Raw genomic sequence first — 27,560 nt, 5'->3', positions numbered from 1 at the left:
TGCAAGTGACAATGCTGGCATTTCCATTTGTATGTGAACATGTGTGTTTCCTCATAGAACAACACATCAGATAATAATTTTATGTTTCAGGGAAGGCAAAATGTATCAGGTCATTTAAATTTTTTAACTTGGGCACAGTTTAAGGGCAGGAGGATTCACCAGGAGTAAAGAGTTAAGGTTAAAACTCAGGAAAAAGCGCTGAAGGTTACATTTGGCATGGCACTGCAAAGAGCAGTATATCTTCTGTTAGCAGATTAACTCTGGCATATGAAGACTCCTTTATTGCAGTGTGTCAACACAAGATGAACATAAGCAGTAATATTTCTGCTTTCTGGATGACATCCAGTGAGAATGAATAGACACAACAATTTTTTTCCCCATGGCATGGATGACTGGATCTATAGGTAAGGCTCATTCAATGAACAAGAGTTATTTCTACGTATAAATAGAAGGAATCAAGCCAGCTTTTCTTACTTTTTCTTACTTTCACACAGAATTAGTAAAACAAACCAAAAAGGGTAAATACCCTGCAACCTTCCTAGCAACTCTGACTTTCATACATGATGAACTCTTAACAGAATGAAGATCCAAGTGAGCAAGAGGACATGTGACAGTATCTCTTACACTTTGGATAATTGGAGAGATGTACTGATGAAATTCCTTAAACTCAAGGTCGTGAGAAAACATTGGTAAAAGAAAGCAAACATGAACAGCAGAATGTGGGAAAGAGGCTACATCAAAGAGAGGAGCTGAGGGCTACACACAGCACAAACCCAATGCATGACCACCTGGGTTTCTGAGAGGGGTGATGCCGACTCATCCCTCACCTCAGCACTACCAAACCTCAGCATATATTTGAAATACAAATACAAATTTAGGCCTCACGCCAAGAGCACAAGTAAATTGCTTATTTCCATTCTATCACAGTGGAGAAGCTATGGAAGGGAAAGAACAGACATTAGAAATTGGATCAGGTCTTCATGGTGATATTGATCCTACAGACAATTTTTGCTGTTTTTTTTTTTCCTCTGTGAAAGACAATCTCAACATTTTAGCCTTTTTTCTTGTTTGTTTCAAACTTTTTTTTTTTGTTCTGACAAGGTAGCAAAAAAAAGAACTGGAAGACACAACTAAAGCAGTGTCATGTTACTGACATTTAGATTACTTCTGAAATATGACAAAGCTCATAATCTGAAACAAGACCTTACTGTTAATTTAAAATGATGTTTGAATATCCCTACTGAATTTGTACCAGAAAATTCAAGCAGAAACAGGGATCTAAAGAAAAGGACATCTATTTATATAAGGTGGTCTGTGAGACATTACATTGTATTATTCCAGTGTAAACTCCTAATTTTGGAACAATCTCTCAAGTGTCTGCTCAATGGATCCATAGAGAAGAAATATCTAAAATCATTACCAATGTGCTACGGTTTAATCCATAGGAACTCTTGGTTTAACATTAGTCCACTGCACTATGAAATATAAACTGCTTCTGGATATTATAATATCCAATTAAAAAGCACAAGCTTGAACTGCTAGTCCTTCAGCATCAGATCAGGAACATTGACTTAGTTACCAGCTGAAGTTACTTCAGTGCCTGCAATGGTTTAGCAGAGAAAGAGCTAACCAAAGCAGGTTCTATTTCTGAAGCTTTTGAACTAAACTAGAATCTCTTATCAGGTGGCAATAGGTCACTTTCTTGAAGAGTCACACTAGACAGCATTTATTTGGCTTTGGATACTATTAAATGCCTGAAACTCTGACCACATCTCATGATTTGAGAATATTTCTGAAAGCCTGATTTTCAGCTTCTTCTATGAAACAAGTAAATATAACAATTTAAAATACAAGCTTCTAATAAAAATCTGTTTGTGGTTTTTTAAAACAGCCAATTATTTTATAAAGCAAATTTTTGTGACTTCAGTTTCTCTCATGAACATGACATGATTTTAAGGGTATTGGTCAAAACCAGGCAAATATTGGATCCTTTATTATTCATTGTTGGTTCAATCTGGACTAAGATCCAAACCAGTTTTATAGGAACTGAGATACAGTGCAAAGCATAACAAAATTCCATAGGTCCTTGAGATTAGCAGGGTTACATCTGAGGATCATTCAGTAATCTATATCTTAACTAGGTCATTCTCTATAATATTTGATAAATCATGAGGAAAAGTATTTAAACTGGACAAGGTAAACACCAATAAAGGCAAGAGGAGGGGATCTACCACCAAGGTGCTTTATTTAGAGATATGGAGAAATGATTCTCTGATCTTTTCTGTTACCCCTCATGGCAGTCTGAAGTCAACAGGATCCAGAAAAACCCCACTTTTTTCCTGACTCCTGATCATAACACAATGTCTGGAAAGAGTGGATAACAATTGTAAATGTAAGAGCTGCTATCAAGAATGTGTGTAAAACATGCAAAGTCTTAACAGAAGAAAAAAACCCAGCTGAAGTGAAAACAAGAGAACTACACAACCTAAGTGAAAATGGGAGAGGGAAGCCATTAAGTCATCACCTGCATTCAAGGCAGCCTTGCAGCATCTGTCTCTTAGGAAAAGCATGAGAGGGACACTGAATGACACCTTACTGCTCAGAAAATGTTGTTCTTGGACTAAATGAAATGGCTGTTCTGTAGGGCTTATGATTGCCATTTCCTCTGAATCAGAGAGGAAGGCTGGACTGACCCCCTGTCTTAAGGCCTTGTGCAGAGGAAAAGGATTTTTTGCAGCAACTGGTAGGCTGCAGATAAAAGATATAACAGTTCCTCAAAACAAAGGGTATTCTCTAAGTTTGCCAGATTTCTATAAACTGTTTAGGTTGACGTGGTAAACAGTAAGTACAGCCAAAAGGAAGACTTGAAAATGGAAAAATACTTTTTTTCACCACCTAGTTCCTATGATTACCCAAATGATAACACTAACCAAATGGCAAGTTAAAGAAAACTAGCAATTCAAACTGCCTTTATTTGGTATTCATTTGCAGTGGATTAAAGCTCATTGGGGTCTGCAGAAACAGGATGACTGGACTCAAAATCTGTGCCATATTATTTTGAGCTTATTCTAAGTCAATATTTATGCTAGGCAAGAGCAATGCTTGATGGAGTAGCCTGGAGCTCAGAATTTAGAGAAACCATCAAGTCCAATCAAATAAATCATAGTCCAAGCAAAGTCAAGAGTAAATCTACTCAGATTGTAATTGTGTCTCCTTCTACACTTGGTCTGAATTTTGCACAAGATCTGAACATGGCATCATATGCTCAGAATATAACCATCTTGAATTCAGGGGTCAGACACATGAACAAGTTAATCTTCATGCAACTAAAGCTTAATGGTGCAAACAGGATGGCAGCTTTAGTGCACTCACAGTTTTAGCCAGTGCAACAAGAAGGTATATGGATTAATTAGATATTTTTTTTTCCTAAAAAGGTGCCTCTGAAGTAATAATTCCTGGCAACTGGAGTGGCAAAAAGGGCAAACTACTCCCAGTATCTGTGTCTCAGCAGATGTGCTGTCACTAAAGCTGTTGTAAACTGCTACTGTCTCTGAATCACGAGATAACCTGTTTACCTATCCTAAGCACATAAAAATGAGTTTATTTCTCTGTATTTAATTCACAGTGAAACACCAACTTTGAACAACTGAGAAAGATTAAGGACGTCCGTTAAAGACAGTCAAATATATGGATCTGAGAATTTTGAGAAGGTCTAATCTGAAACCATTGATTGCCATTGTGTGTTGTGATTCCTTGCATCACTGCTGTGTTTTGGGACCAACACCAGGATTCCATTGTGCAAACTATGTTGCCATTTTGAAAAAGTGATGATGGTAAGTTATTAGAGCAGTTCTATGAGAGGACAAGGGCCTGCTGAACTGATTGGTACTGGCTCCCTCCTCTTAAGCAATATTGAATTCATTTAGTTTAATACACATAGTGTCTGGATTCAAATCAGTCCTTAGTTTGTGCAGTGTCTCCCCTCCCCTCCCCTCCTGAAAATGCACTTTGCTCCATCTGGCTCAAGGGCTGCCTGTGCAGACATTTCATCTGTTTCCTTCACACTGCTGCAACAGCACAATCTCCATCAAAGAGAGCTCTTTCTGAATTCCAGACACACTGGGGTTTTGAACTGGGATCCTTTCTCTTCCTCCTAACTTTTATCTAGAGAATCCAGAAATAATTTCAACCACTTGTGGTAGGTGAAGCACATGACCATGCCTAAGAACAGGGACTAACTGAACAAAAAACCCTAACTGAATAAAAAAAACCCCACTGAAGATCCCTTGCAAATTCTAATCAACAATGCACAAATCCTGAAAGCCGGAAACTTGGAAGAGATTCAAACTTAACTCAGGAAAGGCCTTAAAAAAACAAATTTCTGTGGATTATAAAATGAGCTCGCCTTTACATAAGAGGGAATATGCAGTATGAGTAAGAAAGACATGAGACAGAGAACAGATGATAAGACTGCTGTTGCCATCCATAAAAAGAATTTTACTGAAAGCAGCAGTCCATGAGGTACATGTACTATGTGGCAGTAAATCATGGTACAGGGAGGGATCCAAAGGACAACAAGCACAAGAAGAAACTCAACACAAAATATTTCAATTTTCAGTTAAGGGAGAACTATGCTATTCTCATGCAAATTATGCTCTGTGATGCTGAAAGGATAAGAAAGAGCATTCACAAGAGTATAATGAAAGAAACAAATAGCTGCAAACAGACGAAGGAGAAACTGAAAGAGCTTCATATTCAGGGAATGAAAAAGGTAAGACAGAAAGGGTAACTTGCAGAATGTGGAATTCTTCACTTCGTTATGCTTGTCTCCTCATTTCCTTGCAATTTCGTGATTGGTAGAATTTTATTTGCATGAAAATAGGATGAGAATTCTGCCCTGCCACATAAGCAATGTGTGAAGAAACAACACGGTGAATCTTACACTGAATCATGAACCCCTCAGCTCTCAGTTCAGAAAAACTTGATTCCTCTTCAGGGAACACTACATATTTAGGGACTGTCACTTGATAGATTTTATCAGGTGTTTTATAAGCATCCTATGAGTCCAGTCTGGATCTTAAAATTAACACTTCTAGATGTGGTGCTCTCTCTAGATAGAGAAGCTGCATTTAAGAAAAACTGAAATTCTGAACATAGCGAAGGAGCATTATCTCCTGACCCTGGATAATTCCTTTCATTTAAAATGGGAAAGCAAAACAATGGAAGGTATTGCCAGGAATTCTGGATAAGGTCAGAGTCTTTATCATCAGCAAAGAAATGAAAAGGGATTTTTACAGGAAGTAGCACACCATTCACAAACTCAATGAATACAAGTGATGGTAACTCAAGATTAAAATATTGGTCCTTGGGAGGCAGAGAATGCATGAATGACCTCAGGGATTTCTTCCCCCCGTTTGCTATGATTTCATACAGCAAAGTAGAACTGACAGAGGAGTTAAAGTGAGGTCTTGGTTTCACAGGCACTAACTGAATGATAGAATCTCCTAGCAATATGCCTGCTAATGAAATGTTCGCAATTCTTTATTGATTAAAGCACAAAAGAATTATGAATCATACAGAGACACACGCTTGGCTTTCTGACAGTGAGCATTTCTAAGTTGGGTAAAAGCCATTCAGAAAAATAAAGACATAGTTTAAGTAATTGGAAGAATCCTAGGAAGCAGTACAAAGCTAGGCACTGAAGCACACACTGGAAAGGTGCTCTTGGCTTAAAGTGACGCTTGGTAGGCTGTAACTGTGATAGAATTTAACTGCTTTGAAAGAACACTTGAAAATGAACAGTAGCTTGTCCATCATCCTGCTCTTTGAGACAGAAACCTGGAAGGAGTATCACTCTCATTCTATTTTGAAAGAAGACAAAAATAAAGTCTGCAGAATCAGTTTTAAATTCATGTTGGAATGAAAGAATGTAAGACTTTTGGAATTTTCTGATGGCAAACCAGAGCTTGTACACTCTTTACTTCAATGTTTGGTAGTTTAGACATTAAATTGTGTGTTAGATACCCAGGTCACATTTTCTATGCTTTTATGTTTACTGAAACTGAAAAATCCCTAGCTTTTATCAAGCTATTGATTACCGATAGTGGCCTCAAGGGTGGAACATATACATGAGACAATAAAGAGTTAGTCTGACTTTACAGACCAACATTTTTCTTGAACAGTGGCAATGCACTGTAAAAGGGTCTTTAGAATAATTTCCTAACATTTCAAATGAATATTCTAACAAGTACGTTCTGTCTGTGTACATTCTATCTCCCTGAAGAAGATTCCAGGCAAAAGCACTGTGAAAACCCAGAGTTTCTCCACAAAACCTACTTTCAAGAAAAAAGCCTTTTGACAGAAAGCTCTCATCAGATGACAAGTTTCTTTAAGGTTAAGAATGTGTGACGGTCATATGTTCTACAGCTCCTTTTCCTGATCTGCAAAGAAGCTAAATATGGTTCTACCACAGAGCCCTGAAATCCAGAAAATTATGAGATTTCCATATTCTCTACACTGTGACTGTGTAGTTTATACAGTATTTCAAGACAGATTCTACAGATTCTATAGTATTTCAAGATGCTTGATTTTGGATAAGTTATTCACACTGAGTCACCACCAAAGAGATCTTAGCATGCTGAAGGACTATAGAAGGAAAATTTCCATGTTGATATGCTGTCATTTTAAACATGGCAGGAGAAAATAAATTTAATTATGAGACTCTGGTAATTGTAGTTAACTTTGTGGATTCTATTTTCCTGTAATCAAAAAAAAGCTGAATGTCTCTCTCTACTGAAGAGAAAACAGTGATTCAAAAAGAGTCCTGTGTCTCATACAGAAAGGTGGAAGTAGAAAAAAAGCCCACTAGAGAAATTAGAAGGTTTCTTATTTTTCAGGTGCTCCAGACAAGTCAGTCAAAGCACACTTGATGTACAGGATGAATAGGGCAACCTAATCCTTAGATAACTGGAGGTTAAGAAAAGATGCCATATGGCTGACTATTAAATTCAGATGACTCAAGGCATATGATGTTGAGTACTACTTTTGGTTCAAATGGGTAAACCTGAGCTCTAAATTTGTAAATCTCTCTACCTTTTTTGATGTAACAGATATTTAAATGCTTGCCTTTGCTACAAATGCTGTAAGCCATGGCACAAGCTCAAGTTGTGGGTTTTTTATTTAATATCATATGAGCAGCTCATTAAAATCCATTGTAGGTACTGGGCTAAAGACATGAAACCTAAACAGCTCTGACCAGGACAGGACACAGTTAAACACAGTTACCTTGTCTGGTATGTCCAGGTACCTTCAGGAGGCACAAGAGTGGATGAAAGAGCTGCCCAGCACACAGAGAAGGGAGTACTGGCATGTCATTAAAGTGGTCGGAGCAGGACTTGCATTTATGATCTGTTATTCTGAGCCGGCTTTGGCTGTTTACTGCAATGTTTGGGATCCTTGGAATAGAGCTGATGGGGATTTACAATTTCTACAGCAAGCAAATGCAAACAAAGATATGATTCTGCCCCACATAACTTGCAGGGAGGATATTCTCTGTCATAGACTAATCCATGGCAGAAATGCCCAAATTGCAATTTCCACAGTTCACATCTGTAGCTATTGCTGTGCAGAGGGAATGGTCTTAGCTGACTGCACACTCACTTCTCCAGGTAGGTAGCTGGGTGCTCGTAATAAATGGCTGGAAAGCCACTAATAAGATAATGAAAGAGGAGACATCTGCAGAAGTCAAATGATTCTTGCTACAATAAGGGAAAGTACAGAACTTGAAAATACTACCTTATTTGCTGGTTAAGTGCCAGGAATATAGCCAGACCACAGCCCTGCCTGTGATCAACTCCTAGGAAATCAGGGATAAAATGTAATGCAGGTGCACATATATCCCAGCCTGGCAAAGCTGGTTGTTTTTGGTTTCTAAATGGCACCACAGAAGCAATCAAGGCAGATGTAAAATTGAGAAGTAACAAAGACCAGCATAGTTCCAATGTACTTCACAGCTTATACCAGCATTTCAGCTGACAGTAGAATACTTCGGAGGGTTCTTAGGAACCAGCTTCCAGGGAAGAGAATTACATTACTCTTTTTGAAGTAGGTTGCAAATGATCTTACTGATGACCAAGAAGTTGGTGTCCAATGGCAAAATCCTCAGCTGCCCTGACACAAAATTAATTGAATATGTCTCATGAAGGAGTGAATTTCTGTGCAGTTTGGATTTCTGAAGACACCTCTAGGAGTGGTATCCATTTTGCTTCCCTAAAGCATGGAAGGGAAATTACTACAATTCCTCAACTTCAGGATGGTCTCATTGTCCTGAGCTCTTTGCTATACTTACAAGTACTTTGTACATCCCTCCTGTTACAAGAAGGAAAAAACTTTTTATCTTCCAAGGTCAGAGCAAGAATGTTTTATTGTCAAAGTGAGTTATTACAACAGTGATCTCAGAGAAGAGATCACTCTTTACAACTTCATGAAGGGTGGTTGGGGTCAGGTGGGGGTTCGTCTCTTTCTCCAGGCAGCAAATGACAGAACCAGAGGACACAGTCTCAAGCTGCATCAAGGGAAATATAGGCTGGATATTAGGAAAAAGTTTTTATGGAAAGGGTGATGAAGTTCTGGAATACCTGCCCAGGGAGGTGGTGGAGTCACCATCCCTGGATGTGTTTAACAAAAGACTGGATGTGGCACTTGGTGCCATGGTTTAGCTGAGGTGTTAGGGCATGGACTGGACTCAATGATCTTGAAGCTCTCTTCCAACTTAGTGATTCTGTGAATTCTGTGAAGAATGGAAAAGGGATTGAAGGTGAGGAAGATGCATAGTGTTGGCAGTTGTTCTGAAGTCATCTCATGTCAAGCCCAAATGAACCTAATTCATTGACTGCTAAAGAGTAGAGGACGGAAAATGAAACATAGTGAGAAATTAGTCAGGTCTGCCTCTTCAAGAAGAGCTGACCAAAGGACCGGATTTAACAAACAGCCTGCAGAAAACATCATGGTTGTGTTGCTAAAACACTTTATAGATTCATGCAGTCTAATAAGGCCTGGGATGATTGCAATGTAGTGAGCAACTCCATTTTTAAAGACAATATAAAGAAAAACTTAATAAAATTACTTGGTTCAAAGAGTTAATGTAGAGGGCAGCCAAAGAGCAAAGCATTATCTCTGACTAGGAGAGGAGGAGTCCTTGAGTCTAAATTTCAGACAGTTCTACAGTTCTCGTTCCTCAAAGAGGAAGTTTCCAGCTGCTTGTCACCTCTTTGTAAGCACTTGACTTGTAATAAGGGAGCCTGATGACAGTAACTGATGCTATGAATTCTATTTCTGTGACTAGGATATCAAGTTCTAAAAGAAGGTTTCTAAAAAGTTTCTAAAAGAAAGCTTCAGGATATCAACAGACAATTGCTCTATAAAAACCTTGCAGCCTCTTCAAGTGAAAGACAGTGGCCAAGGAGAATTAAGCCTATAAGACTTAATTATTTACAACTTATTTAATGATAACGTGCCAGGCTGCTGGATGATTTATTTTTACAGTTTAGACTGTGATGGGGCTGCTGGACTTATGAATTCTATCCAGGGCTATAACATCAAAAAAGAGATATGGAAACATAAATAAAATCATCTTCTATTGCTGAAGATGGGACACTGGACAAAATATTTTGAAGATTAGTGTATTAGTAGGGTTAACTGGAAAGGTTCTTCTAAAATTGTGTGCCCATACTAGAATGGCTCTCATACAGGTAGGCAGGGCAAATATACTGTGATTCACACTCATTCTGGATTTAGACTGAAAAGTATGTGAAATGCACCAGTCCACTCCTCTAACCAGCTAGGGCAGACTCATGCTATGATGCTATAATAGAAAAAACAGTTGTAGCAAATGGGTTCTGAAGGAAAAGAAGGTAAAGGAATATGGAGAAGGTTGCTGTGATGCTCCTAAGAAACACACAAAATACTTCCAGAAAAAAAAATCTGCTATACCACACAAAACAGAGATTTTAACATAATTTTAAAAGCTGAAGGCTGTGCTCAAATAACTGCAAGATAAATGACACCAGATGTTTAAGATGACCTGAAGACACTGGTTGTGCCCTTCTGCTTTGTAGCAAGTGCAAGGTGTTCTGCAAAAAGGGGAGTGTAAGAGTGCCTTAGAGATGATGGTACAGTTCTGCTTTTGGAGCTGTGCACTTCTGCAGGATCCATGTACCTCCTCAACTACGGAATGCTCATGGCTCAAGGTCCAGTTCACAGCAGCCACCATGGAACCGAGGCAGGACCTCTCCAGGAGCCCCCCTGGAGTACAACTAAGGCTGCACTGCCTCTGCTCCATGATGGCAATGGCCAAGGGGAAGTGTGGAAGAGGGAAATGAGCTGTATGAACATTCACTGACCAGACAACAGCCATTCCGTGCCATCTCTGGAATGGGAGCACTCTTGACTGTGAATCCAAGTGCTTTTCTCTGATCCAGGGAAATCAGTGACAGCTGAAAGCCCTTAGGGTCTGTCCAAACATTACAAAAAAGTTGGATGGAAATTCCTAGGCATCTTTGGACAGTTCTAAAGGGAAGTTTCTTGTAGGTCATCAGAGAAGACCAGTTTCTCATCTGCCTCAGATCTAGATAAGAATGCATCTAACAGGAAGGAAAATTGTGTATTTACCTAATTTTCTCTGTTTAAGATTTAGCCACAAGCCACAGGACTACAGCATGACTCGGCCACAGCCAGTCTGAGGTGGCCAGTCTTAGTGTAGCAAAACAACTCCTATAGGCAGCCTTGTCAGACAGCAACACTGTTCTAAAGCAATCTTGGCAGGCTTATTCTGAGCCTTGGCTGACTTCAAGGTTATACAGATCATAGTAATTTTGATAGCATGCAGCAAATGACAGGGAACTAGCAATTATCATCTGAGGACTTGCAACTGAAACTTTCAACTTTCATCAGATTCCTGAAATTACATAAAGTCGTCTACTTTTCCTACTCTCCCAAGACTGTCTTCAGGAGGGTCAAAAATCACAGTCTATTTAGAAAAACTGGGAAAAAAGTTTCATGAGGAACCTTCCAGTACTTCCTAAAACAGCAGTTTAGAAAACATCTGAAGACATATGGAATTTCATGGAAATGCCACTACACTTTGGAAATGAGTAGGAGTGCATTAAAAAAAAATAAAATCTGAATATCAGCAATCAGCAGAAACAAATAAGTAAAAAAGTCCCTAAATATTAAGCCACCATAAGTGATCTCACTCATTGATTAAATTTATTTTCCTCTGTAGTTAATGTTTTTCTAAGGAATCAGTGATTTAAACACAGTATGTCCAGAAACTCTCAGCTGTCAGCTGATACCTGATAATACAGGAGGCACTGAAGAGTTCAACAGTGTATTTTGCAAACTGGATTTTAAACTATCTCCCTAAGCCTATTTCTATGGTCTGTGTTCAGCTTGGAACTTGCAGACCTGGTGTAATTAAGAAGGCTGTTACTAATATTTTTAATGCTAAACTTTTTAATGCTATTTTCTGGGACTCTTGGAAGCAGTGTGAGCTTATTTTCAGGTTGGATATTTATTTTTTTCAGAGGGTGAGGCATCAACACAGTGCACTATGTTGCTCAGTATCTCTAGAGAGTACTGCACATACTATTTGTGGCTGGGCAAACTCACCACTGAGACACAGAGGGTTGCATTTTTCAGTGGTCTGGAGGCCTTTTGGCACACTAATTTTCATGACTTTTGTGAGAATATGGGTCTCATTGAAATTATAGCTAAAAGTGTTAACAGCACATTTATAAAGCAAGATGAGCTATCTCATAGCTTTTGTTATGTTAAATTATTTGAAATTGTGTATCATTAAAAAATAAAACTATATGGGTCTCTTGCTAGGTCTGCAAACCAATTGGAAATAAATAATCATGGATAATCTAAAAATAAAGGAACATATGCCCAGATTTTCACAGGAAGGAAGATATTTTACCTCAATCTTGTCATCTAATACCCTAACAACATCATAACACTATGCCATTTCCTACACCGTGATTGTATGCTGGTCTCTGGGTAAATGGACTATTTGTCATGGATGACAAGACACACATGATATGGAAACTTTATAAATATTTCCACCTAATGCAACTATTAGCACAGCAATCAACTAAATATTCAAAGTGGGGCTTTGGTCTCCTCGAGGTGGTTACTCCAGATAGGTATGGATGCTCACAGACAGAGCTGAGCATTCCAAAGGTTAGCAGGACAGTCTGCAAAGGACTCAGTAGTTTTAAGAAAAGAAATAGAAACCCTGAGGGAAGAGAGCAGAATTTTGTCCTCCCAGAATCTCTTCCGTGGTGATGAATCCCTGTCATGTAAGTGGGTCCATTGGGTACATCTCACCAATGGCCACTATGTTCAAAATCTAGCGGAAATAATTTTATTAGGTGGGTAGGGCATCAGAGTGGAAAATACAGATAAATAAACCACCTGAAAACCTCCAAGCATCATTCAGCAGTCTGTGCTATGCTGTGCTCTTTGTCTCATGCAAAGTCTGGCAGAGGTCCAGCCACTCGACCCCTTCTATCCCCAAAAGGCCCTTCTCACTAACAGCCAGAAATGTAAAGTGAAGGAGACAAGCACCAGGGTGAGCAGTGGGTTAACTGAGAGCAGAAGCTAAATTATCTTCACTGTTCAGTGCACTTCCTACTCTGTTCCACTCTCAGGCTCCAACAACACAGAGAAACAAGCCATGCCTCAGAAAGAAGAATGTACAGAAGCTCACTAGTCACTAGGGAAAGATCTTTCAGTGGTTACTAAAATAGCTGCACAAAGGAAATAAATGAATTTCCAGTCATAACATTTACATTTTAATCAAAAGAACAGGAAATTTTAAGAGGTAAATACACTTGCTCATTTAACACCACAGATGTAATAGAACATTGTTTTATATCATCATCATCATCCACTTTTAAGTCAATAGGCAGTCTGCAACAGGAGATTTTTCAGGAATTCTACAGCAACACACACACAAACACACAAATCACATGTAAAAAGTAGCTTGCATAAGCTAAGTGAGGTTAATGGCAAAAGCTTATTTCTATGCAGAGAAAATTGAGCATTAAAGCTGCAGCATTAGGAAAAAAAAAAGTTTAAAAACAAAGAATGAAGTTGTACAGCAGATGAGAACCTAACAAAATTGGTGACCTTTCCACACAGATGAAGTCAGGTTAAAAAAAAACAGGCCAAACCAAAACCAAAGGAGACCAAAACCAAATGAAACCAAAAGAGAACCTCCCCCCCACATACATACAGACAAAAGTGAGAGCACAACAAAGGAAGTGGAAGAAAAGTGTTACCCATAAGTAGCCGCCGTTTCACCCGCTTGTCCACATCAGCTACTGACGTGGCATTGTACTCAGAACTCTCAATTGCAGCCTCATCCTTCTCTAAAACACAAGTAAGGGACAAACATGGAGCAGTTGGTTAATCACAAGCCCAATTTTCCGCTGCCTAAGACAGTTTCTTGGCATGGCACAGCCAAAGCCAAGAAGCAAGGCATGAAAGCACTAAATCCCCGTTAGAGAGTTAATTCCCTTTGAGAACCCAGGAAAAAATTAAAAGGGTGTTTAGGGAAAGGAGGAAGAAAGAAAGAAAGAGGGTGGGAAGGAAGAATGATCAGCTCAGAAGTAATTAATCACACAGAGGAAGCTGGATTTCTACTGGAAAACAAGACAGCTAACATGGGTGCCGCACAGAGGTGTTAATGATGAAAATTAAAATTCAGGAAGGCTAGTCAAACAGACTACCAAAGACAACCTAGGCTAATGGGGACACCAGGATCTGAATGTGGCAGGCAGAAGACTGGGACAGAGAGAGAGAGTGAGAAGAGTCCGGTGATGGATGGGCACGGAGGCACCACAGCCTTGTACACATGGACACACTGAGAAACAAAACAACAGCATGCAAATTAAACAACAAAAACAACAAAAATAAACAAACAACAAACCAAACAAACAAAAAAAAAGAGATCAATTTGGGCAGTGCTGGTTGCCTGCTTGTCTATGAAACACTACTAGCTAAACATTCAATGCTAGGAAAGATGTTGCAAGAACATGGTTTAATAATTTTATTAGCATGCAGTGAGCAAGATGATGTCATCAAATGTCACTTTACAAGGTAGTCTCTGACATCCTACGTGTAAGAGATTCATACAGCATAATGAGGACTTTGGTTATACTTCATTAGAAATACACAGAAACAGTCACAAATGTGGGAAGAGATGATCAGCAGGTGAAATAAAATTAAAGATTTCTGATACAGGAGAGCAATGGAGGAGCAGCAGCTGGGTAAATAAAATTATTTGTAGGAAAAGGGAAATGCTCATTACAAAAACAAGAACTGAAAATGCAAGTAGGGTCTTTCACGTGCAGCAAACATAAAAAAAATATAAAAGATTAAGACAAGCAAACAAAGACAAAATATGTTAGACAAAGGGTCAACAAGTATTTATTTGGCATTGTAGAGGTTTGCATTCTTGCAGTGATGCCCGGAATATGTACACCACTGAAGACAGCAAACACTGGAATCACTGAAGTGAGGAGGAGGAGGAGGCTGGCAGGTTTTGTTTGTGTCAACTCTACATGGTTGAGTGGTAACAAGAAGTTGTTTTGTTTTGTTTTTAACAAGTTCTAGATGGGATAAGGCTGCAATAGAGGCTTTTGTTTGAGTTTGTTTGTTTTTTTTTTCTCTGTAAATAATTAATAAACGTCAGTTATCAGACAAGACAGGCAATCAGGAACCATCACCAGAAAGCAGGAATAAATAAATGGAAAAAAAAAATAGAAGTATTCTAAGAGAAAGAACTATTTTAGAGGGAAGAAAATCAGCACAGGCAGTAATAAGTGACTTACATTACAAGACCAAAGAATGTAACATGGAGTTGTATGTATTACATTACAAAAATAAGAAAAAAAGGTAAAAAGAAAATAGATGGAATGTAAACAGCTTGTAAAATATTTTTTTACATGCTGGACAAAATAAAACATCTAAGTATATTAGTGAACAATAATAAATAGAAGATCATTTATCTGTTCAATAAAACCTGCTCTCAAGGCTCTCACTCTTGCAAGTTCTCCTCATCTGGACCTGCCACAGGACAGGGATTGCAGGATGCAGCTCTCTGTTATCAGAGGCACTCACTGAGAGATCCCCTGCACCCTCAGACACACCTTGTACAGACAAAAAGGCAGAGCTCTGAGCTCTTCTCAGCTTTACCTCTGCTAGCATAAATGTCACCGTGCCCCACAATTTGTGCCATTAAACCCCTCAGAAGTGAGCAAGGCTCTGGGCAGCCACAGAGCTTTATGACATGGATCTGACCAAGACAGACTAGCTAATGGTAACTGACAGATTTCCATGGGTGTCAAATGCTCTCTCTTGCAGTACAGGAGAGAAAATACGATAAATATGTGTCTGTGTTTTTTTAACCTCAGGAAATGACTAAAAATTTGTAAGAACTTGAAATTATACAAAAAAAAAGTCATCATGTCTGCAATGCCAATGAAAACCATTTCAAATGTTAACTTGTGTTACGCAAAAATGCACTTTTTAATTAATTTTTTTAAAGTGGAGCGGAAGGAAATGGAGTTAAGTAAATCATACATTTTGTAATCATAAATGTTTGCAAAGGATCTGCCAAGATGGTCCATGTCTTGACTGGCTCTTTCCTGCTGATATTCTGAATGAAAGCTTAGTCACTACAAGTGTTGCAGTTTTTAGAATCATGAAACATACACCAGGGAAGAAAGCACATAATGATGACTGCTTTTCCCTGGTAACAGCTCAGAAATGGAGGTAATTTTTCTAACGTTGCTCAAGCAAGGAAATCTTGACTGATGAAAGTGAACTGAAGAGCTGAACTTTCATTCAAAATTATGAATGTTCTATACCTTTTTACTTCAAAAATAGTTGCAAACAGAAACAAAAGTCACAAGCAGGTAACAAAGGGATACTTCACTAATAAACATTTTGACAGAACACGCAAAAATGCTTCTCTGTGTGCCTGGCTGAGCCAGGAGCTGCTGGAACACCCTTCTGTCAGCTGCTGGAGCACCCCTCTGTCACACAGGCCCCACACACACAGACACACACTGACATACACACACACACACACGGCACAGAGATTCTGAGCAACCCCAAATCAAACGTGCTGCAGAGAAGTACTCACCAATGCAGGTTCGGCCATCTGAGTGCAGGGCATACTTCTGATGACAGCCACACACAGGGCCAGTATCTGTATCATCACAGGTGTGTTGGCAGCCTCCATTCCCATAGTTACAGGTTACTAGTTAAGCCCCAAATGAATGTGTATAAATGTATATATAAATAAAATGACAATGAAACCAATTAGTCTTGAGAAGCTTTCAGAACACAGAAGAGCAGTAACATACCAAGACATAAGGCAACATAACATTTGTGCTTGCAATTATTTCTATTTTTTCCTTCTGCCCCCTTCCTTCTGCCTGTCTCATGCCCTAGCCTCAATCTATACAGTAAAGAAAGAAAAATAAAAGCATTTTCCCACTCTGTTTGTATTAACAATTTTAGTGTGACTCTTAGCCAATTCCATGTCTTCCTAAAAGTTACATGCTTCATATCCATGATGAAATTAACAGTCTACCAATACAAATGTATAGTTTTAGGTCTACAGACAGCATCTGTCGTCGTTCTGTCATTCTCTCAATAGAGGAAGCAGAGACCAAGCAGCAAGAACAGAACCACAAAAGTCTTGAAATCTACTATAGCAAGTGCTGGACTCCCTAAAACAACAAGTTTAAAAATAAACCAGGAAATGTTTGGGGTTTTTTTTTCTTCTCTGCAACAAAAAAATACACAGTTGTTATGGCTCCGCCGTGTGCTGGCCTCAACCAGGAAGGAAGCACTGGAGATGCCACTTTCATTTCCAGGAAAGAACAGCTTTTATCAATTCAGATGTCCTCTGGTGAAGAAGTACTAAACATACCTTAAACATTTTTCATGAGAATAGTTAGAGTTTTGAAGCTTACATGAATTAATAGATCAGATTCAATTGATTTCCTTTGTCACATGATAGATTTAATTTCTGCCATCTAAGACAAACCAGATTTAAAATATTAAGCTGGCTTGCACCATTTCATAAAGCCTCTCACTTGCCCCTGTATCATTTCATCCTTTGCAGTTGCATACCTTGATGTTGAATAACAGTCATGATCTCACTGACTCCTGAATTCAATCTACTGTCTTTATTTGGACAAGGTTCTCTACTAGTTAATATATACTGGCAAATATGGGAGAAATCCAATATGCTGTTATTTAGTTATACACTCATCATTTCAGAGGACTTAAATGTTTTGAAATGTTATGGTAATTTAAACGCATACTACATTTATTTAAATACTGACTTCCAGTAATCAGAAGGAACTTCCTCACATTGGTCTTAGCAGAATTTTCCTTCTAGATAAAAATTTATAAAAGAGGCAGGGCAGCAAGTTGCAATATACAACAAAACCAAGATAATCATTAACAGGATTTGAAAATCATGTATCTAAATAAAATCTGAGGCTGTATCTAATGCAAAAGGGCTACGTTCATATATTTTCCCACTGAACTCAGTGACCCTGCTTTAATTCTAGCTCTTGAAAATGGAGTAGACCGGAATTTTCCATCACAGTAACGAGAAATAAAATATCCCACCTCTGGTGTGAGTGCCTCAGTGCTGAGCAGCCATGTCACTCTCAGTAATCACTGAGGTATTCAGCTTAAAATGGAACAGTTCTAAAAAAAGCAGCTGAGGGAGACCCACCACAGCATACCCAACAGAATTCCCATTAAAACCTCCTGCCAGAATGGGAACCACAAGTTTACAATTTCAGTTCCTGAATTCTCGTAAAGATCACAACAGGAACTGTCCACCTCTCAAGTACAGAGTACAGAGCTGAGGCCACTGCAGGTGCAAGCATCCTTGGTCCTTCCCACTCCACACTTGGAATAAAAACTCTTGTGCTGTTCAGAGATAGAGATGGAATAGCCTTGGTGCAGGGTGGCAAGAATAATCTCTGAAAAGAGAGACTTCCTGGATTCCCACCTCACTTTCCAGGAATATCACTGCTCTATCCAACTGGAAAGAATGGCAGTAAGAAACATGGGGACACCTGCCTGATCCATGTTCTCTTTTTGCAGCTTGAAAGTTTGTGCACTAGACTGGAAAATGGAAATGGTGGGTTCAGTCCTACCAGACAGAAGAAGGAATATACTCCAAATCATGGGAATCCTAAACTTGCAAGGAATTACATTACAAAACCCCCTAAGCAACAATTACCCTTGGGCATTCTTTCTCCTTCTCCACTTTTATAGCTTACCAAATAATTTGTTTTTGTGAAAAAATAGCAGAAGCAAATCAGTCTGCTTTGCATCCAAAGAAACCAACATTTATTTCCCTTTAATTCACTGTAAAATTTTGGTTTATATTTTTGATGCAAAACAAATAAAAGTCGATGTTAATTCTCTATTCCTAAAGTTCCCACCTTTCCAATGAATGCTTATTACTTGACCCCATATGCCTCTAGGACTTTCTATCCTTGTTGAACTGCAGTGCCATCACAAATTAACTTAAAAGTGTTGTTTATGCCAGATGTTTAAATACATTTCAGGCCAACAGTACGTTTATTGAGGATTTTAAGTGCAATCAGCAACAAAGTGTGTATTTAAAAAATGTGACTGCAGTGGTTGTTTTTGGCATTCCTTGCTGAAAGCCTCTGCTGTGAGAGATGAAAATATCTGAACAGGCTTGCTCTGACCCACGTAATATGAGGAACTTTTCCTTACTATATTTGTCTATGAAAAAACTGCACCAGACTGATGGCATTTATAGCAAATCCTGCAGAATCACACACTTTTACAGCTTCCCTGCCTATTAAAGTTACTGGTTCCCATTCTACCCAGTCCATGAATTCACATGTAGGTCAGTTCCTTTTCCTGTCTCCTAGAAACATTAGTAAATCATGCTTTTGAAGGATTTGAATTTCTGTCTAGACTACAATTTATTTATTTATTTTAAGTAACTTGAGTCAACATTTTGAAGTTTGACAGCTCTACAGGTGAAATTGCTACAAAATCCAGTTGTAAAATATATCACTTCAATTTTCTTCCAGTCCTCATTCTGTGGCAGTAACACAGTGGGAAGTTTCTCTTGCTTAGAGGAAGAAAATCATAATTATTTAAAAGCAAATGGACATCCAGATCTACTCCATTTTTTTTCCCAGAAAAAATTAAACCAATATTAATGAGAATTCACAAAGTGTTACTTTAAAAACTATTTCTGAATAATTTGGACTCTTCACCTATGCAAACAGCTGTGTGTTCATTCAGAGTCTGTGACACTGAAGAGGCAAACAGACGCAAAATGGTAAATTCCAACAGACACAGATCACCTTAAAATATCATAAATCATGTTAGAATGAAAGGGATGGAAAATAATGAGGTTTTTTGGTTATTTTTTGTTTGTTTGTGGTATTTTTTTGTTTGTTTGTTTTTGTTTTTTGTTTGTTTGGGGGTTTTTTGTTTGTTTTTTGTTTGTTTGCTTGTTTTTTACCAAAGAAGAATATTCACATATATTTTAGAACTCAGACATACCATACATGCCATATGGCAGATTTAAAACCAGAGTAACACCATCTTTGGACAGTGCTTCAGCTTTTACATGTGTCCTAAGTGCAGTCAGAATTCTGGGCTCTTTCCTTTACTGGGAGGAAAGCCCTATAAATGACACACACCCTCTGTGGGACACGTCCAGTGCTGGCAGCCAAACTACCAGTCTGTTCTCCCAACACTCTTCCACATGCATAAAGAGCTTTAGGGCTGACACTGGGTCTTCAAAGTGCCTTCAAACCAGATTAATTCTTTTCACTGACTACAATGCTCAGGGTCCTGGGCTGGCCAGACACCTTTCAGGCCCTGGAAGGCAGCATAATGGCCCTACCTGTCCACCTGCACAGACTGGAACCAGCAGCCTTATTCAGTTTGACTGGGCTGAGCCAAACAGTCCTGAGACACAGCTTGGCATGTGGGCCAGTGCTCACAGCCAGAGAAATATATGGACTAGTGTAGAAATGACATTTTGATAATAAAAATGAGAAACAACTGTCTGAAAGAGAAATGACATCTCAAAGAACAAGAAGGATTTTAATGTACATATGCTACTAAATATTAATATTGATATTCCATGCTAAACTCCCCAGAAGACAGAAAGTACCAGTATTCAGCCTGACTCTACAGCCTAAATCCTGTTTTCAGTGCTTCTCTGAAGTTTCATAGAATCCATCTTACATGGCCATGGCAAGGAGTACTTGAAAACATATGGCCAACCTAGCATTTATTACTTGGTAACATAAAAAATTGCCCAAAAGTGTTCTGATCCTGTCCACGTGTGGATTGAAATATATACCATGGCTCAGATGCCCCAGACAGATATTTCATTCTTGTAGGATGGACTTCTCAAATGAGCATATTGTCATCCCAGATAACTTGAAAATTGCTCTGTTTCTTAACTAAACTGGCCATTAAATACATAATTTACATGAATATATGGGCACCTTTATGTGATAAAGCTGTGCATGCAACATTGCTTACATGATTTATTCTAGTATGGCTTTACATTTTTTACATTCTGGGGATCTTTGTACTGATAGCAAACAGTTGCATGAGGACACTGTCAGCAGAAGATGAAAAGCTGCCACTTGGCATAGGGAGGTTGGCATTTTATTGTAAAAGCACTAGGCAGGATTTTCAGAATAACTTTGCACTAGCCTTCCTGCTCACTTAAATCATTATTATCCAAGGAGGCAGACAGAAATAGCTGTAGGTAGGGTTACCCAGCATTTTTCATCAAAAGATTCAGCTTTTACTTGCTTATAACTCTTTCAGGTTGCAACTTCCAGGTATGCGAAACTGCTTTAGATTTCCTCTTATTTTTAAGCTTCCAGCTAAGAAAGAGAGGAACATAAAATGTCTTTGTTTGCTCATATTTGGGGAAAAAAAATCTTCAGTTTATCAAAACTTCTAATGCAATTGTGCTCAGGATCAGGATCTTAGTATATACCATGGATACAGATGTAGAAAGAAGAGGTAACTTCCTATGTTTTTTTCAACATAATCTGGAGTCAAATTGACCATTCTGAAGTATCTTCTTTCTGCTGCCAGCAAATATCTATGAAAATTACTGACAAACCATATTCTTCTTCTGGGTTTGTGTACACCAGAAGCCATTAAAGTACAGGAGTAGGAGTAAACTCCCAGAAGCTGAAGTTTTTTGATGCTGTGGAGCTAAAGGATGCAGCTCATCTGAATGATCATGTATGGATATGTATGATTCTGCTTTGTGTATTTCTAGATGGCTTCTTGAGGTGCCTTTCAGCCTCAGAATGTCAGTGTTTTCTTAACATGTTGAGCAATTACAAATTGCACACTTAAAATTTACACTAAGAAACCATTAAGGCTGCAATCTTGAGCACTCAAAAGCTGCAAAATACGGGTCTTCTACATAGACCCATTGTATCATGATAACTCTCCTCAATGACAAATGCAGAAATTGCTCCTGTCTCATTTAATGCCTAGTGAAGCTGGGGAAAGTCAGGGCTGTGGAAACAGCTGGGAATCTTTTCTCATCTGCTGCAGAGTGAGTAGCAAACCAGAAATGGACAAGAAAGAACAGTCTTGATCAGACAGTGAAAAGAGCCCTAAAAACTCTAACCTATTTCTGCCTTCACTGTGGAAGCCCTACTTAGAGCTTGCAAGTCACATGAATCTCTTCTATTACAGGTTACTGATATTATAGTCTTTCTCTATGGCAGTTGCAACTACAGCTGCAGCAATCAGGAGTTTGGCTTAGCTGGTTTCTGTGGGGCTCTTGTTAATCACGTATCACAACCAAATGACTTTGATATTAATATCTTTATATTCATTTCTCTTTTGTAAGATAGGTAAAGCAGTACTTTTTAACTTGAGAAGAGCATTTTGAAAATACATTACAAATGTCTACAAAACACTTTGATATTACAGTAACGAGTATCATAATAAAATCCATGAGGGAATGAAAAATTTTATATTCACAAGAGGGTTTAAGGGCTGTGCAGCGGGAAAGGCATGACACTAAATTATGGAGAGGAAGATACTGAACACAAGCCTGTTTAATGAGCACTGACCGTCATGGACACTGCATGAAGCAAGAGTGACTGCCTTACCAGCATGTGAAGGTAAATGATAAGATGCGATGTGCTTATGTAACAGCATGTAATGACAATTGTGATACATAAAAAGCATGGAGCCTTCCTCCAATGGTTTCTGTTTTCTAACTGATTTTAACATCTTCCTTTGAGGAAGACTTGACTTGTTACTAAAGGCCCCTGGGCCAATACATTTGAAAACCTGTCCCAGTGGTCTGATGGAATTGCAAAGTGGCTGATAAAACTTCACCAAGAGACGTACTAGGTGTACTGAGAGGTACTAGACTCTCTGTCACTTGTTCACATTAAAAAAACAGAGCAGCAAGTTCTGAAAAACTCTGAAAGGCCTGGACTCCTGGGGGACCAGCATTGATAAACCAGTATTCCTGGTTTGGGATATGGGGCATACCCATATGGGGTGGCATATGGGGTGCTACAAGGGTGTCTCAGACCCTACCAGTCCCTGTAATACAGGGCTACAGACCCAGTTCAGGCTGGCAAGTGGGAAGTGTCTAGCTCTTCAACACAGCTGCACTGAAATGGTTAGCTCTGAAAAAGGTTTTTTAAAAGCTGAGATTTGGTTTCAGAATTAGGCTTCTATAAATAGCCTGCTGTAATCTCACAATTACTGTCCCAGGCTATCTGGCTACACCTTTGTACTTTGTGCATTTGGAAGGACTAGAAGTAATTATTTTAAGTAAGAACTCTGTATCATACTTGCAGAATGTGCTGTGGGTTTAGAGGTTGGTGTGCTTCAAAGTAAGTTCTGCAGCCTTGGATAACTCAGTGTCCCTACTTAGAAATCTGTCACCAAAAGTTCATTATACTTACAATTACAATTTGAACACCAAAGGGCACAGAATAGATTGAAGTTTTTACTCTATTAAACCCTGGTGTATTTAGAAATACTGTTCCAGAAAAGGCTCTAATCCTCCTGCCACCACCACTGAAACTCCCAAAGAAGACAAGAATTTGAGGAAACAAATAATAACAACATAAGTAAACATCCTCCCACACTTCATCAATGTAGCTGACACTGCACTCCAATTAACAGCACGCAATATTCTAATAAACATTGAGAAGGAAAATTACCATAAAGGCATTTTCCTCTGTGCTTTTTTCTTTGGCCCTATGTAGCCTCTTAATACAGAGCAGAAATCAGGCTGTAAATACTCTGTTGCACTTGTTTATGACATTTGAAAGTGATTCTTTTCACTTTGTACTTGGGAAGTACTATCATCTACATGTGTTTATGTAGTGGAGATCTCAGCAAGAAAAAACCTGAAGTGTAAGAAAGACTGTCTCAAACATACTAGCCCAGTGCAAAGCAGCAAACATTTTATGTTGTTTTACTTAATACACATTTTTTTTGTCTCTCTCTCAGAGCTATCAAGTAGGAATGCAAGTTATTTGACTCAGATCTAAGACTCACTGAAGCCATCAGAAAGACTCAGTTCTGAAGCTTTCAAATGACAATGCTGAGGTCAATTATTTGAACCTGTACAGAACATTTTCTAATTTTGTGGGCTAATGAGTATCTGCATCTTTAGCATCCCAGCTTCAAGAATATACCACTCTGGGCCTTTGTCTAAAGAGCACTATATATGATGCAGCTGCCTGTTTTCCAAGTAATAATTCTAGACTGTGAGCAGTGGAATCAAGACTAGAGCAATAATTTCTGTGTTTTAAAAAAAATGGAACCGACACTCTTAATTTGATAGTTTTAGTGAATTTATCATTAAATTCATTGATGCATCTGCCTTTGTGGACCTTCAAAATATTGCAAGCCAGAATCCATTATGCTTTATTTGTATTGCTTTACAAGGAAAGCCTGGATTAAACTGATCCTTTACTTTTCTGCATTCATAGGAAAGTAGAAAAGTTATGGTTTTGATAACTGAGCCACTGTCAACATTCAATCCCTCTTATCCATCCCCAAATGCATCTTCTACAGCAAAAAACCCTTCATTACCAAAATTGTAAATCACCTTTGGACTAAATTAAACAAATTTATCTTCCTCTGGAACATAACAACAATGAAGAAAACAAGACATTTTGGGGTGTTTGAAATTTAATCTTCATCTACCTACATTTGCAGTCCTTCTGGTTTTTGGCAAGTTCAAAGCCAGGTCTACATTCACAGGCAACCCCACCTTTGGGTGTCTCCCGGCAGATGTGTGCACACCCATGATCTTTGTTCATACAGTTCATACCCTCTGTGGAAAAGGAAAGAAAAATAGAAAATATTAGTATTAAAATAAAATTGCAAAATAATTGTGCATATCCAGTCCTCCAATAATTTTATCTGTAACTTTTATTTTTCATCTGGACCATGTTCCACAAGATAAAAGAACAGAGCTGAAAGGAGATATATAGTCAACAGAACAATGTAATAAAAGACAAACCCACTCTGGGGCAAATATGAGCACTACTCTGTTTCATATAGAGACTTGTAATTTCTCTATTCTGTATCTATATTCTAATCTTTCATGAAAATATCAGGGATTTAAAGGATAGTCCAGGAGTTGTCTGTCCCACAGAGCTGAATAAGTGATCTCACTGCTATTTTTTTCCTTGTATAAATTCAATGGCTGTTACTGTCTGGTGCATTTTTATATGCCTGTTAATGTGCTTTATATTTTCTAACACACAAAATCTGCCAAATATTACAACCAAGCATTTTTGCTTGGATCCATTTCTTTGTTATTTGTTTTACATCTCAATTCTCTGTCATCCACCATAAACACAGCACATCTCCAACAAACCTACTACCACTTTTGTCTTTGACTCTATTAAACAAAACACACCAGCTGTTCAACAAGCATCCAAGTGCCATGGGTGGACTCCTGCTAATGTTTATGCCAAGGAATAATATCAACCAGCTTTCTTTTAATCATCACAGAGACAAATTTATCTTTCTAAACCATGTCAGTGATTTAGGCTCTAGGAGTATAAGTTGTATTCAGTATCTTTCATTACCGTGTTAATTCAAATCCCACATATTCACAGAAATCTTGAACTCAGTTCTTATGGGTCAGCATCTAACATTCCTTGTGTGAACGAAGGCTAGCTAGATTTGCATTACAAAGCCTTCCCAGACTTCCCCTTGGATATCTGACCTGTAAAGGAGAGACAAATTCTCTCAGAATACACTGGCAGAGAATTCACATTGTAACTCAGCTTGCTACACTGGAAACTGCATGTGTTGCCCAAAACACTGCTGTAAGCAACTTCAGGGTGGACTCTGCAACTTATTTGGCACTTTGCAATGCATCTGTTCTCATCTATTCTAGGCTAATTTCTCAAAACTACTACAGTGCAAAATGGTCAACTTAAATCTAAAGTGCCAGTGTATTGCAAGTAAAAGTTTTTTTGTGCCTAGAATTTTGAGGAGGCAACGCTACAGAAAGTCAGTCAGAGATTGCCTCAGGGAGAGAGAAGTTAACAGCTTCAAGAAGTTATTCACACTGTTCAGCTTTACCTCCGAGAGGTTGGTATTAGCAGAGTAATGAAAAACACACATCACCAGTCTGATTGGGTATTTTTGTTCACCTCTCCTACAAAACACACCAGGGTCTTAAATCTCACCGCCTATGAAAACCAATATTATGCACAACAGATGCATTTATTTCTTCTAAATTGCCCTCTGTATTGTCCTTGAGCCCAAAAACTTGCCAAAAAATAGTAAGTTACTATAACAAAGTAAGTTATTTGTAAACTGCAGCCTGGACAACAGATGCTACCCTGAGATACAATACGCACTACATGCTATAATATACCATCCTACACATCAAAGAGAGGTATGAACGCTTTGTTGGACTGAACAGATACAAGAAACCTGGGAATGGCCTTATTGAAGGGTTGGAGGCATTTTATAATCTCTTTCTCTCCACTTCTCCCAACAAAGGATTTCAGACACAATGTGTTTGACAAACTGCATTCCTGTGCACTGTGCTATGCTCCGAAAGGGATCTGGGAAAGATAACACATGGCTGATTGAGTTCCACTGCCCAGGCTCTGAGAAGAGAGGAATTATAGAGATGAAAGCAGATATTTAATAGCCTACAAGTGTAATCAAGCAAGTGATCTTTCAGTGTTTACTTGCAGATACTGAATCTCTGCCTTTATGGGAAGACAGAAATTGTGCACTGCTGAAAGTATTGGGAGAAATTGAAGATCAAAATCATTAGAAACAAAAGTGATCCTGGTAGTTGTGTGTAAGACCACAATATTTTAGTTACTATATTAATTATTCCGTCTGTTCTATTAATCAGAGTTGTCTAAAAACTATTTCAGTTGCATGTTCAGATGGAGAACACCATAGAAATCTGCTGAGCCTGAAAATCATTCTTTTATAAAATATAATGGTGAAATGAAAGACCATTATTTTTCAGTCATAAGCTGGAGCTCATGCACAACAAAAATTCTCATTTCAGTATTTTTCAAAATACCTAAAAATTAAATTACAAATAGTTTCCTAAGCAAAACCTTTTTAGCCTGAAAATATTAGTGAAATAAGAATGCAGTAAGTTAATATTTTACCTTGCTAAAAATGCCAAAAAAGGTGTCAATTTACAAATAATTTTAATAATTCAAAATTCAAAATTTTCTGCAGATACAGTATTTGTCCAGATGCTGTCTCTATCAATCTACATACACAAATAATTTATGAATCACCATTGATAAAGTTTACTTTTTTGCTAATTGACTCTTGAGGGAATACCGAATCTTTAATGATATGGCACATAAGTCACGCTAAAAATACAATAATATGTTAAGTATCTTTCTAGAACTAATATTAGTTTCTATACAAATGCATATGAATAGGAGAGAAAACTACTCCTAAAATGACTTTGTTCAGTATTCTCTTGAGTAGGATGTAGTCCAGACTTTAAAATAGACTAAAAAAACATAAACCACTTCTAGTATTTTCCTATAAGAACGTGCACTGCTGAGTTCACACTGCTGCCACAGGAGCAGTAAGATGTTTAAGATATCATTTCTCCTTGCTTGTGCCCCCTGAGAAAGTAAGCTTTGCAATATTTTAGTTAATGTTTAGCAGCGACATAATGCACACATGCTTTTTCCATAAGGGGTACAGAGTGTGAATAACACCATGGGAAAATTTTCCCTAATGTTAAAGGGGGATTTAAGCCTCTCAGTGCCTGCCTTGCTGCTCAGCCTCAGGACAACGGGTGACCCAAGGAGGAGGTGAGCAGTGTGCTCCAGCCTCATAATCGAGGGCAAACTTTATTTATTTGCAGAAAGGGGTGGAAAACTACCCATTCAAATAAAAAAAAAAATTGCAGGGGATTC

The 27,560-nt window shown here is 38.3% G+C and overlaps 1 protein-coding gene across 4 annotated transcripts in view; it reads right to left on the bottom strand.

Moving 5' to 3' along the window:
• Positions 1-27,560, bottom strand: part of SCUBE1 (signal peptide, CUB domain and EGF like domain containing 1) — a 193,070-nt gene that overhangs the window by 71,291 nt on the left and 94,219 nt on the right. For 3 of the 4 annotated variants that reach the window (XM_039720961.1, XM_039720986.1, XM_039720979.1), the window contains exons 5-7: positions 24,335-24,460; positions 16,214-16,330; positions 13,344-13,433 (exon numbers count right to left, since the gene is read on the bottom strand). In XM_039720961.1, the coding sequence (XP_039576895.1) occupies positions 13,344-13,433; positions 16,214-16,330; positions 24,335-24,460 (333 nt within the window). The remainder of the gene's footprint in view (positions 1-13,343; positions 13,434-16,213; positions 16,331-24,334; positions 24,461-27,560) is intronic. The other variant, XM_039720969.1, reaches the window with a different exon arrangement.

The sequence above is a fragment of the Passer montanus genome, unplaced genomic scaffold, assembly GCF_014805655.1.
Source record: "Passer montanus isolate IOZ18808 unplaced genomic scaffold, ASM1480565v1 scaffold106, whole genome shotgun sequence".
NCBI lineage: Eukaryota > Metazoa > Chordata > Aves > Passeriformes > Passeridae > Passer > Passer montanus.
The sequence above is the reverse complement of the archived record's forward strand: the minus strand, read 5'-3'. Positions and strand labels throughout refer to the sequence as shown.